Consider the following 14,432-nt stretch of genomic DNA (forward strand, 5'->3'; position numbering starts at 1 on the left):
CTACCGAGATTCATAGACTGTTATGGCAAGAATTGGCCTTTAAACATTATCTAGGTCTCTTTGGTGGAAACGTTCTAACCACCCAAACTCTTGTCTTTAACCAAAAAAGGAGAACCCTGAAGCATGCGGGAAGGGGAGAGGACAAGGGATTAGTAGTGTGGTAGTTATTGTGAATGGACAGGTAAGAAACTGGGTGCACGAGTCCTCTTTGTTTTCATTACTTGGGATTCCAAACACTATTTGATAATTCATTATAAAGAGGCTGCAATCAGATACTTGTTTCTGGGTCTGAAAATACACAGTTTCTTCAGCTTATGGTTATACATGAGTTCTATGACTTTTGTTCATAGAACTTATGAGAGATTTAACTTGTAAGTAAGAGCTCTTTGTAATATTTCAGCTCATTACATCTGGCTTTGATATCAGTTCTTACTAGCTCATTATAGTATTCTAAAATATTACTTAATGGGCATAAGTGCTAGAATTTTAATTGAACAACGTAACTTTTAGTATATATACTAACAGTCACATGCTATTCTTGTTTAATGAACAAGGGAGAGTTGCTCCATTCATCATCTGCTTTTACTTTTAGACAAGTAATTATTAGATTTTACCTAACATTCCTTTCTCAGCTGGAGTATATAGAAAGCATCAATATAAGTCATTTTGCCCTGATTTTACCTTACCTTTTTGATTTCTTAAAATTTGTAGTTCTGTTCTATTCACTTTGGCCATATTTTCTAAAGAAAGCTTCCTGCTTTCTACATACTTGAATTGTTCTTAGATTGTTTTTGGTCTGCATTTTCAAATGCCTTTTTGAAAAACTGTATCCACTTCCAGCACAAATAGCCAAGTTTGCAAGACTTTCTTAACCTCTTTCCAAGGAACCTGTGCCAGAAATATATGTGAAGAAGCACATTCATTTATTCATTCAACAAATACCTATGTTGAGTGCCTATGTTTAGGGCATTATCTAGACATCAGGGGTATATATAAACATAATTAATCCAAGGTTCCTACTTTAATTATATTTGTGAGGTAAGTAGCATCTTGATTAGTCCTGATGTTATTTCATTGTATATCATGGTCGATTTAATTTTAGAATTATACATCTGAAGAGAGAGGAAGTTTTCAAAGTGGTTTTATTAGCATGTTATTTAACATAATAAAGCATTAATGTAATGTTTACAGATATATTTAAATAAATGAATGACTTTTAACGAGATTTTCTCCCCCCTCTCTCTCTCATTAGGTTCTTGGAGTGTCAATGTTTTAATACCAGTACACAATTAAATCTGTGGTGAAGTCATTTTCTAAGTGGAAGAGGAAATTTTAAAGTGTGGTAGATACAGTGAAATTCTGTACAGATTTTTCTCTAAGGAGAATATGACATGCTTATGCTTACCAAGATCAAGTGCATTGAGGGGCAGTTTTGTTTGCCTGAATAAAAGTAAAGGACAAGTAAACAATTTGATGATAAGCTACAGTTTTTCTTAGAAAGTAAATATTTTATTTATGCGCTGTTAGTTGGCTTTTGAATCAATTATTTCATGCTTTTTTTTAAAAAAAGAAAAAAAACAAAATAACAATCTGAAGAGGCATTTGGTACAGATACGAATTCTCTTACATTTATTTACTGGTTGTACTAAATAATGATGACCTCTGCTGGATTTTTGTTTACATCCAGAAAACAATGTTAAGGATGTATTTATTCCCCTACCCTGAAGAAAGTGTAGGATAGAATTGTTTTTAGCATTCTAAATTTAAATGCTTAAAACATCAATCAACAAAACTTTGTTTTAAATATTGTAATTGTGGAGAAAAGTAAACTTATAAGCAGAACTTTTACAATTTTTTCATCTAAAAGTATTTTAAGATATTTTTAAAATCCAAGAGCTTCTCTATACTTTTCAGAAATATCCAGATGCAGTGAACTGCCAGAAGGTAACCAGTCTCAAACATGCTTATCCCATTATCAACCCTGAAAGTTTGCTTGTCCTTTAAGATAAAAATGTAATGTTGTGATATTCCTTCCAGTAGTGCCACTGTATTTTGTCTCCAAATAAAAGAAGCTTATTGTAGTATGTTTGCAGAAAAATTCTAAACAAAAATTATACAGCTTATTAGAGTGTGGGAATAGGGATCTAAATTTTAAATAAAATTATATATATATATAAATTGGTGCTGATTTTATAATTGCGCAGTTTGTTTAGTTTTTTCTTACTTTTAAATTCCAACTTAAAATTATGAGGTTTCAGAAATATATTGAAAGTTTAACAATGTTTAAAAATAGAAAAGCATGAGTGTTCATGCTTTAAAATGATTTTTAAATTTGTATTTTATATTGTTTTATCTATCTGTCTTTGCAAGCAGTCTTCAGGTTAAAGATACTTCTAACAGGTTACAGTACATTTCCGCTGTATGTAAATTAGATGGGATAATAGAATTCATAACCCATAATATTCTTTGAAAGCTAAGCTTTAAACTTCATTTTATGTCCTTTCACAAATAAATTAGTTTAAAACAGAAAGTGGCTACTTGCCATTTTGACATCAACTCATTTTGCGAGGCTTAGGCAGCTAGACATCGTTTAAAACAAAATATTAACTTATATTACATGTGTATCTATCTTTTGTCAGTCGTCTCTCAGTTCTTGAGGTATATTATTTTAATCATTCCATGCCTTAATATGCTTGCAATACAAGAATATCTTCAGATGGGTGAATACCAAAAGGCTTTCAGTTTTTAGTCAGAAATCAAGCATTGGGCTGTGGTAGCCAAAAACCATAGGTTAGCTAAAAAGATCATGATACAATTATTTTATTAAGTCATGGTTAATAACAAATGAATCCAGACTTGTCTAACAGATTTTCCATCAACAAATATTGTTATGTGCAAAAGTATTGCCTATGTTGTTTTACACACCACTGCATTAACTAGAACTGCTGAGAGGACTGTATATATGATTTTAAACCTAAGTTGATTTTTTTTCTCACTCTTGAAAGGAGTACTTCTTTGTGAAAGCAGTTCTTACAGCTTTGTTTTCAACCAGCTAAAAATGTTTTATATATTACTCTAACCTGTTGTCCTCCACATTCTATTGTCCTAATTGTACTGTTTTCTGATTTGTATTTATGTCTTGAGACAGTAACTTTTTGAATAAAAATAAACCTACAGTATGTTGTATGTTTTCTCTTGTACTCAGAGGGGGAGGGTGACTATAAATGGTTTGCAAATTATATCTATTATCACATCTTTTCATGTGTTTGGGGAATAATTTATAGAGAATGCCATCAGTTTATATTTTTAATAAATCATATGTATTTACAATGAAACCAAATCCCTAATTGGGTTATTACTTTAAAATAGGAATCTGTAACCATTATTGCTTTAATTTTCATCTGGTATAGGTTAAACACATTTACAAATGTTTCCATTGTTTATACAGGGTACATTTGAGTGCCTTCTGTGTGCTAGGCATGTGTTAAGAGATCTCTCCTTCATAGATCCATTGGGGAAAACAAAATAATAAACTTGTAATAACTGCCAGGAAGGAAACAGGCAGGATATGCTGAGGTAGAGAATGAGAGAGAGAGAGTAAGAGAGAAACCTGTCTTAAATAAGGGGCTCATGGCATGGAGGTAAAACCAACATTTGAAAAAGAATTTACTAATTGAATCCATATTGAAAACTCATCAAAGAAAGTGTTAACAAGATTTGCATTGTACTCTTTAAGAGGTTCATGTCAGTGTAACACTAGCACATTGTTCATTTGGGCTAGTTTGTATATCATATTAGAATTGTCTTCTATCATTAGTGATTCAGAACTGAACGTATAAAATGATAGCTAAAACAACTGGGTGCTGTTTTAAGTAGTTTATGTGTAATAACTCATTAAGCTTCATGACGAGTTGATGATGCTGTTATTCCCCCACCAATTTTTTTTTTTTTTTTTAAACAAATCAGAAGGAGGTGAGAATGAGGTACAAAGAAATTTAAATACCTTAGACCAGGGGTACCAGAACTTGGCCTGTTAGGCACTGGGCTGCACAGCAGGAGGTGAGTGGTAGCCTAGTGAGCAAGCATTAATCACCTGAGCTCTGCCTACTGTCAGATCAGCTTTGGCATTAGATTTTCATAGGAGTGCAAATCCTAAAGTGAACTGCACGTGCAAAGGATCTAGGTTGAGCATTCCTTATGAAAATGCTTGATGATCTGAGGTGCAACAGTTTCATCCTGAACCCCACCTCCCACCCCACCCCCACAGTCTATGGAAAAAGTTACATTCCATGAAACTGGCCGCTGGTGCCAGGAAGGTTGGATACGGCTGCCTAAGACAAGGTTATATGGCTAGTAAATAATGGAGTTGGTATTCCAGCTCAGGCAGTCTGGCTGCATTAAGTCCTAGAAAGCATTGAAACTATTTGATAGATAAGGGAAACATTCGTAATTGCATACACATAAAATGGTACATTGTTCGTTGTCATAGTGCATCTACTTAAGAGTTCAACTGGTTATAGATTTGGTAGGTGTAAATAAATATTGTCCTTAATATGCTACCTAACCGGCTTTCATAAAGAAGATGTAAGCTGAATCTGAGTCCTGAACTTATCAGTGGTTTAGTTAATAAAGCTGAGAGACTGGGGAAGAAGAGTAGGATAACTGAGATGTCTTCAATATTCTGCCACAAAGGGAACTTTAAGGGGTCACATGGATGAATACAGATCAGACATATTACTCTGGTAGCAGTAATGATTCAGCAAAAGAAAATGATCCAATAAAGCACCATGCCTTTGGTTATGAGGAAACTCCGTGTTGAAGTACACTAGATAAATGTCACTTCAGGTCAACAAATCTTAGTGAGTGATGTGTGCCTGGCCTAGCGCTAGCTGGTGAGAAGGCAGAGACCAACAAGACAGATTTTGTGTTTACAGTTCTACTGGGGGTTAGGATGCAGATGCCAAAAGAATAAAATGAAGTAAGTTCATTGTATTGGGTGTTAGGGGAGCACAGAGGAGGGGCACAAACAGTGGATGTGCTCAGGGAGGCTTCCTGTAAGGCTGATACTTGAATTCTCCCCTGCAACATTTCATGCAAATTTTCCCACAACAAAGTTGAAAGAATTTTACTTTGAATACACTGTTGTACTTGCCTTTACCACATATCCATCTGTCTCTCATTTATGTATTTCAAAGTAAATTGCAAACACCGGCACACTACCTCCTAACTACTTCAGTGTGCATATCATTAAAAGTTTACTGTTTTCTATATTGGTGTACAATTTATATATAGTAAATAAACTATATATATTTGCTGTTTTGACAAATGCTTAGACTGCTTAACCCAAATCCTTATTGGAACATTACCATCAACCTGGAAAGTTTCTTTATTTTCCTTAACCAATCTGTTCATCTATCCTCTAGAAACAATAGCTATTATGTTCCCATCATAGATTAAATTTGGCTGTTCTAGAACTTCATATAAGTGGAATCATAACAGTATTTTTGTGCAAGGTTTCAGCATGTTTCTGAGATCCATGTTTCATATATCAACAGTTCATTCTTTTAAATGTGTTTCATTGTAAAAATATACTACAATTTGTTATGGGTTGTTTCTGCTTTTTTGGCTGTTATGAATAAAGCTGCTACCTGAGTTGCATTTTAAAAGCCGAGAGGTGGGATAGGTGAAAGGAGGACTGCATGACGAGGGCTGAAAATTTCAGGCAAAGGAGACAACATAAATGACCATCTTAGATGTGAGAACTATTTAGTAATTGCTTAAGGGTGGATGGGGCAAGACTAGAAAGGATAGTTGACTATCCAGTACCTCACATCAGCTTTAAAAATGAAAAAAGACATTCACAAGTGATACCTTTGGTAACTTGTTTTCGTTTTATGTGTGATGTGCTCAGAATTGGCGAAGATCCAAAATGGTAGCAGGGTGCCTTTAAATGACTTGTGAAAAATTGATTTGTTTAATAATATGGGTGTTTTCATCACATCAGGCCTTATTCTACCATTGAGGAAAATGAAAGGCCAGCTACTATGAGTTTGTTTTTCATTTTTTATTTTTACTTGTTTTAATTGACTATATATATATGTGTGTGTGTGTACATATTGACAAGAACTATTCATATGTATATGTTTTAAAATACATATACATTGTGGAAAGACTAAATCGAGCTAACATGCATTACCTCACACATTTTTTGTGGAGAGGAGTCTTTTGCTATTACTGTATTGTGTATTCTCCCTTCAAATTTATTAATATTTGCCATATATATACTTAGGTGTTCCAATGTTGGATACATCTATATTTACAATTGTTATATCCTCATGATGAATCGTCCCCTTTATCATTATATAATGACCTTCTTTGTGTCTTTTTACAGATTTTACTCAAATTCTACTTTATCTAAAGTATAGCTACCCCTGCTCTCTTCAGATTTTCACTTGTATAAAATAGATTTTTCTATCCCTCCACTATCAGTCTCTGTGTGTCCTTAAAGGTGAAGTGAGTCTTTTTTAGGCAGTAGTTAGGTTTTACTTTTTAAAAATCCATTCAACCAGTTTTTTGATTGGAGAATTTTTTCCATTTATACTCATAGTAATTATTGATAGGTAAGGACTTATTACTGCTATTTTGTTCATTGTTTTCTGGTTGTTTCGTAGATCCTTTGTTCTTTCTTCCTCTCTTGCTACCTTCCTTAGTCATTAGGTGATTTTCTTCAGTGATATTTTTATTCCTTTATGTCTTTTGTGTATCTTCTATAGCTTTTTGCTTTGTGGTTACTATGAGGTTTACATAAAACATTTTACAATTTTAACAGGCTATGTTAAGGTGATAACTTTGATTGCATGAAAAACTACACTTTTACTCCCCCCCATTTTATGTTTTTGAAGGCAGAATTTATATCTTTTTATATTGTACATTCTTTAACAAATAATTGTAGCTATTGTTACTATTATTATTATTATTATTATTTCTTTTCTTTTTTTTTTTTTTGAGGCAGAGTTTCACTCTTGTTGCCCAGGCTGGAGTGCAATGGCACCATCTCAGCTCACCGCAACCTCCGCCTCCCGGATTCAAGCGATTCTCCTGCCTCAGCCTCCCCAGTAGCTGGGAATACAGACACATGCCACCACGCCCAGCAAATTTTGTATTTTTAGTAGAGGCGGGGTTTCTGCATGTTGGCCAGGCTGGTCTCGAACTCCCAACCTCAGGTGATCCACCCACCTCGGCCTCCCAAAGTGCTGGGATTACAGGCGTGAGCCACTGTGCCCGACCCTATTATTTTTAATTATTTTATCTTTTAACCGTCATAGTAAAGATATAATTGATTTACACACTATCATTACAGTATTAGAGTATTCTGAATTTGTATATTTACTTTTACCAGTGAGTTTTATACTTTTATATGTTTTTATGTTACTAATTAGCATTATCTTTTATCTTGAAGAACTCCCGTTAGCATTCCTTGTTAGACAGGTCTGGTGGTAATGAACTCACTCAGCTTTCGTTTGTCTGGAAAAGTCTTATCTCTCCTTAATTTCTCAGGGACAGCTTTGCCAGGTACATGTTCGTGGTTAGCAGGTTTTTCATTTAGCACTTTGAATATAATCATCTCACTTTCTCCAGGCCTGTAAGGTTTCTGCTAAGAAATTCACTGCTGACCTTACCGGATCTCCCTTATATGTGATACACATTTTTTTCTCTTGCTGCTTTCATTATCTGCACTTTGTCTTATTTTTGATGGTTTGATTATAATATGTCTTGGTGTAGTCTTATTTGGACTGAATTTGATTTCAGACCTTAGACCTTCCTTTACATGGTATTTATATGTTTTCTCAGGTTTAGAAAGCTTTTTGCAATTATTTTCATAAATAAGCTTTCTGTTCTGTTGTCTCTGTCTTCTACTTGAACACCTATAATTTATATAATTATATATATATATATATATATAATGCTCTTTTGATTCTGTACCATAAATCCTGTAATCTTTCTTCACTTCTTTTTATTCTTTTTTCTGACTATATTTTCAAATAGCCTGTCTTCAAGTTCACATATTTGTCTGCTTCATTAATTCTGCCACTCTCTCTTTCATTTTATTCACTATATTTTTCAGTTTCAGAATTTTTTTTCTTAAATTTCAATTCTTGTTAAATTTCTTGTTTTGTTTATTCTTTTCCTAATTTTGTTGAATTGTTTCTTTGTATTTCTCGAAGTTCACTTAACTTCCTTAAAACAATTATTTTAAAGTTTTTGGCCGGCAGTTCATAAATCTCCATTTCTTTAGGTTCACTTCCTGGTGCTTTCCTTTGTTCCTTTGATGCTGTCATGTTTCCCTGATTGTTCTTTATCCTTATGGCTGTGCATTGGTTTCTGTACATTTGAAGAAGTTGGAACTTACTTCAGCCTTTGTAGACTGGCTTTGTCTTGGAAAGCCCTTCCACATTCAGCCTGTCCAGAGATTCTTAGCAGGTAGTCTGATGTGGTTAATGAGTGAGCTTGCTGCTGGTGTCCTTAGGCAGGCTGGCCAGGTACCTGGGTAAGGAGGTGGGTGGGCCCAGCACCTCGGTCCACAGGGTGGGGCCTTGAGCCTCAATTTTCAGGGGCTTGCCAGGCATTAGAATGGGTCTGGAGGCTAAGTCCATAGGAGCAGTGCTATAGCCTGAGTCCATTGGGGCTGGCTCAGTGCTAGGCTCTACTGGGATGAACCTGGACCCCGGGTCTGCTGGAGGGTGGGGCTACAGTGGCTGGCCTGGCCTTGTGCAAGCCTGGAACTTGTGTCCACGGTGCTGTCCTGGTGCCTGAAGCCAGGATTGTTGACCTGGCAATTGGACCATGGATTCCAGCCTGATAAGTAGGGCTAAGGGTGGGGGCAGCCTAGTGCTGGGGTGGGCCTGAAGCCTGTGGCTGTAGAGGTGGTCCAGAATCTGAGGCTGCTCATATGGACCTGTGTATAGGGGCTGGCTTGATGCTAGGGTAGGCCCAGAGACCAAATTAATGGGGCCGGCAGGGGCCGGCCTAGCACTGGGGCAAGTCTGGAGGCGCAGTTTGGGGATACTGACCTAGAGTTTGACGCCATGGGGGCACTGGATGGGATGGGCCCGGTGTTGGTTTTACTGGGATGGACAAAGTCTGGTGCTCGCTTCCCTCTTTCCCCAAGCAGAGGGTCTCTCTCCACACTGTGCTGACTGGGATTGGGGAAGGGGTTATGAGGATAATATAAAACTCTCCTTCCTACCCTCTTCAATGCAGTTTTTCTTATTTCTGCATTACACTCAGGTGCTGTAAGCTCTTGTCTGGTTTCTTTAGCTCTTGTGAACGTATTTTTATGTGTGAATAGTTGTTCAAATTTATGTTCCTGTGGGGAGACAAGCACTGGAAAGTTCTATTCTGCTCTTGCTTACATCCGAACTTGTACCTTGATTGTTTTTTTACATTAACTTATTTATCCTCTACTATCTTTTGCTTAGGATATGCCTGAGGATTTTACTCTAGTGAACCTGTGACAAGTTAGCTTTTAAACAATTTTATAGTGTTTATAGCAAAATTGTAACATTGAAAAAATAATAGCTAATATGTGTTGTGTTTACTGTATAACAAGCACTATTCTCCAGCAAATTATAGTTGATATTATCTACATTTTACAGAGAAGGAAACTGATGCACAGGTTAAATCAACTTGCCGAAGGATGCATAACATGTAAGTGATGAGGTCTAGATTTTAACTCACAGTTTCTGATTCTGCAGTCTATGAATGTAACTTTCTCTCTTCATCTTCCTGCTACTAAATGTATGCACCTACTTGTGTCTGTATTCGTATAGTTTGTGTTTCATTCTGTTATAGTGGACAAGCTATCCTTGTTTCTAAGATATTGGATCCTATCCTGTATTTTTCTCCTCTCTCCCCTCCCCTCTCTTATTCTTTTTATTGGAGAATGATATTTAGAGGCCAGAATTTGGCAACTACATATGCTCATTGGTACTGGTTTTAATTGCTTCTACAGGCTTTCTTAGAGGACTAAGCTGAGAAATATATGTATGTATACATATGCATACTTCTATATATATTTGTCTGTATGTTCTGTGCTACCTCCTTCACTGCCACTACCACCACAATGTAGTTATGTTATTCATTTGACATATAGTTAGGTTTGTTTTTGTTTATATTGCATTTTAGGGTCCTCCCCCATTTTTGTTGATTTTATTTATGAATATGTGAGGAATTATTAACAAGATTCTAAAAGCCAAAACTGTATAGAAATATATACTCAAAGAAGTCTCACTCCCACCCTTGATTCCTTCTATCCCATTCCTAGCCTCCATTCTTTTTTTTTTTTTTTTGTGAGATGGAATTTTGCTCTTGTTGCTCAGGCTAGAGTGCAATGACATGATCTCGGCTCACTGCAACTTCTGCCTCCTGGGTTCAAGTGATTCTCTTGCCTCAGCCTCCCAAGTCGCTGGGATTACAGGCATGAGCCACCACGCCTGGCTAATTTTTTTTTTTTTTTTTTTTTTTTTTTGTATTTTTAGTAGAGACAGGGTTTCACCATGTTGGTCAGGTTGGTCTTGAACTCCTGACCTCAGGTGATCCACCCGCCTTGGCCTCCCAAAGTTCTGGGATTATAGGCATGAGCCATGGTGCCCAGCCTCCTAGCCTCCATTCTTTCCATCCTATTTCCACTCACCCCTGTAGGTAACCAATCTCTTTAGTTCCTGCTTAACATTTTCTGTGTTTCTTCCTGCACAATGAGCAGATATGTATACATTTTCTTGTTTTCCCTTTATTACTCTTTTGCACTCATTTTATTTTATTGGAGAGATGGGATCTTGCTATGTTACCCAGGCTGGTCTGAAACTCTTGGCCTCAAGGGACCTTTCTGCCTCAGCCACCCAAAGTACCGAGATTACAGGCAGGAGCCACCACGCCTAGCCTGCATTCCACTTTTCTTAAAACTTAACATGTCCTAGAAACCATTTCATATTATTCATAGATTCTTATTCTTTTTTGCAGTTCATATTACTTCACTGTGTGGGTACACTATAGTTTAACCACTCTTCTATGTATGGGCATTTAGGTTGTTTTCGTTGTTTTGCATCTACAAAGAAAATACTACACTGAATAACTGTGTGTATAGATATTTTTGTATTGTTGAAGATACATCTTCGGGGCAAATTCCAATGTTCTTCAAATGGTAATGTGTGTGGATTTCTGTTAGATACTGCCAAATTCTCCCCACTAAAAGGATTGAACCAATTTGCATTCCCACCAGCATATGGTGCTGAATGTTTGAGTGCCTACTTCTCCACAGCCGCTCTGACTGAATGTGTGGTCTTGTTTTTTAATTCTTGCCAATTCAATAACTGAGTTGAATTGAACTACACACCTCAGTGTAGTTTCAACTTGCATCTCTGTTACTGTGTAAGTGAGGCTGAGTGTTTTTATATTGTTTAAGAGCCATTTTGTGTCTTTTCTGTTGTCTGTTCATGTATTTCGCTTATTTTTCTATCAAGTTTTTGGTGTTTTCTCCTTTTTTTTTTTTGTTTGTTTGTTTGTTAATTTTTTTGTTTTTGAGACAGTCTCGCTCTGCTGCCCAGGCTGGAGTGCAGTGGCATGATCTCGGCTCACCACAACCTCTGCCTCCCAGGTTCAAGTGATTCTCCTGCCTCAGCCTCCTGAGTAGCTGGGATTACAGGCGTGCAACTACCATGCCTGGCTAATATTTGTATTTTTAGTAGAGACGGGGTTTCACCATGTTGGCCAGTCTGGTCTCAAACTCTTGACCTCGTGATCTGCCCACCTCAGCCTCCCAAAGTGTTAAGATTACAGGCGTGAGCCACCATGCCCGGCTTTTTGTTTTGTTTTGTTTTGTTTTTGAGACAGCATCTCACTCTGTCACCCAGCCTGGAGTGCAATGGCAGAATCACAGCTTACTGCATCCTCAACCTCCGGAGCTTAAGTGATCCTCCTACCTTGGCCTCCCAAGGTCCTGGGATTACAGGCGTGAGCCACCCTTGCCCAGCTTCTCAATTTTTAAGAGTTCTTTAGATATTGGAAATATTTGCCCTTTGTGATACATGTTGCAAATATTTTCCTTGAGTTTGTCATTTGTCTTTGACTTTGCTTATGCTATTTTTCTGCCATGCAAAATATTTTAAAAATCTTTATGTGGTCAAATGTATTAACTTTTTATTTCATCTGGACTTTGAGTCATAGTTAGAAACCCAGGTTATACAGGAATTCACCCAAATTTTCTTTTAGGACTTATATGGTTATATGGTTTAATTTCTTTATTCAGATTTCTAATCCATTTGAAATTGATTCTTGTGTAAGGTGTGAGGTATGAATCTATATTTTTATCTTTTTCCAAATGGCTATCCAGCCCTGTTTATTAAAATGGTCATCTTTGCCCCAGTGGTTTGAGCTGTCACCTTTATCAGACAATAAATTGCCCTATGTACTTAGCATACATCTCTGGACTTTCTTTTCTATTTCACTTGTCAGCCTGTCTTGCCATAGGGAGTACCACACTGTTTTATTTATAAGGCTTTTTAGTTGGCTTTAACATTCCATGTATTATTTCCTTTTTCAGTGTTTTGCAAGTTATTGTTCCATGCTTATTATATGGAAAGTGTCAACTTGTCTAGCTCCATTAAAAGCCTTGTTAGTATTTTATTAGGATTGTGTTAAATTTAAAAATTAACTTGGCCAGAAATGGTGGCTCATGCCTATAATCCCAGCACTTTGGGAGGCTGAGGTGGGAAGATCACTTGGGCCCAGGAATTTGAGACCAGACTGGGTAACATAAGGAGACCCCGTCTCTACTAGATAGGTAGACAGACACACAGATATGAACAAAAAATTAGCTACAGGAGGACTGATATCTCCTCCTCATTAGGTCCTCGCAAAGGTGAGTTGTTCTAGTTAAGAACAGGGATATCTTTCCATTTGTTCAAGTCTACTTTGTGTCTTCCAGAAGTGTTTTAAACTTTTCCTCAAATGGGTTTTGCATATTTCTTAAGTTTATTTTATCTTCATTATTGCTGTTTGAAGGTGATTTTCCTCTACCATTATCTTCTCTAACTGGTTATTGTTAGTGTACATGAAGGCTATTGATTTCTGTATCTTAATTTTATATATTGCTAGCTTACTGAGTAAAATAGTGTTGGAAAAACTGGATAACCATATAAAAAAAAATTCAGCTCAACTGCTATCTCACACTATACACAAAGTCAGTTTGAGGCAGATTATAGATCTGTCACCACAGTTTGTGCTCCGAGTTCTTGGCTTTCGTGTAAGTAGAAATTAACGCCAGGATGGGGCTGAGCGTGGTGGCTCGATTGTAATCTCAGCACTTTGGGAGGCCAAGGTGGGTGGATCACATGAGGTCAGGAGTTTGAGACCAGCCTGGCCAACATGGTGAAACCCCATCTCTACTAAAAATACAAAAATTAGCCGGGCGTGGTGGCACGTGCCTGAAGTCCCAGCTACTCGGGAGGCTGAGGAGGGAGGATCCCTTGAGGCCGGGAGGCGGAAGTTACAGTGAGCTGAGATCACACCACTCCTCTCCAGCCTGGGCAACAGAGGAAGACTGTCTCAAAAACAAAAACAAAACCCAGAAATTAACACCAGGCCAAACAAATTTTTCACAGATAATTTTTCACAGGTTTAATAGGCTTGTGGCTCAAGCAAAGCAAGCGAGCAGCATACAGGAAAGGGGTCCTGGTGCTAGCTCCCTGAAGGGCTTTTGTTCTTGCCATTTTAAGGAAGCTGAGGTGAAAAAGGGTGATATATAGGCATGTACCACCTGCACAGTTTGATAATATGCTGCTTCATGTATTGTACGTCTCATTAGCATGTTAAATCTCCACCCCTGGGTGTGATTTTTAGCATTATAACGACATTATAAGGAGGAAAACCTTGATGAAAGGTCAGCACTGGAGTCCATCTTGTCTTTAGCTGGGTGCATCTAGTCAGGTTCTTATCAGGAATGCTAGAGTCTCACTTTAATAGCCTTGAGAGAAGTAACTCAAGGAAATAAATGGTTAGGTTCTTTTTTTTTTTTTTATGGTTGGGAACTCAGAGGAGACAGCAGCTATCTGCTACGTGACTTGGGTCAACCCTTTAAGGGAGGCAAGAAAGTAGGGGAAGGCTTATGCCCTGGCATGTGAGGCCCCTGGGGTTTTGGTTACCATGTCTCTTCCCTGCCAGACTGAGTCTCTTCACTATGTTGTCCCAGACCTAAATGTAAAAGACAAAATTATAATACTTTTAGAAGAAAACATAGGAGAATATGTTTGTGATTTGACAGTAGGCAAAAATTTCTTAGAATGTAAATAACTATCAAAGAAAAACCCGATAAAATAGACTTCATCAATGGCCGGGCATGGTGGCTCAGGCCTGTAATCCCAGCACTTTGGGAGGCT

The 14,432-nt window shown here is 37.2% G+C and overlaps 1 protein-coding gene across 24 annotated transcripts in view; it reads left to right on the forward strand.

Moving 5' to 3' along the window:
* STAG2 (STAG2 cohesin complex component) overlaps positions 1-3,179 on the forward strand; it is a 140,013-nt gene extending 136,834 nt beyond the window's left edge. For all 24 annotated transcript variants that reach the window (XM_015128143.3, XM_077988336.1, XM_077988340.1 and 21 more), the window contains one exon: positions 1,253-3,179. In XM_015128143.3, the coding sequence (XP_014983629.1) occupies positions 1,253-1,276 (24 nt within the window). In that variant the 3' untranslated portion in view covers positions 1,277-3,179. The remainder of the gene's footprint in view (positions 1-1,252) is intronic.
* The last annotated feature ends 11,253 nt before the right edge of the window (positions 3,180-14,432 follow it).

Source organism: Macaca mulatta, chromosome X, assembly GCF_049350105.2.
Source record: "Macaca mulatta isolate MMU2019108-1 chromosome X, T2T-MMU8v2.0, whole genome shotgun sequence".
Taxonomy (NCBI): domain Eukaryota; kingdom Metazoa; phylum Chordata; class Mammalia; order Primates; family Cercopithecidae; genus Macaca; species Macaca mulatta.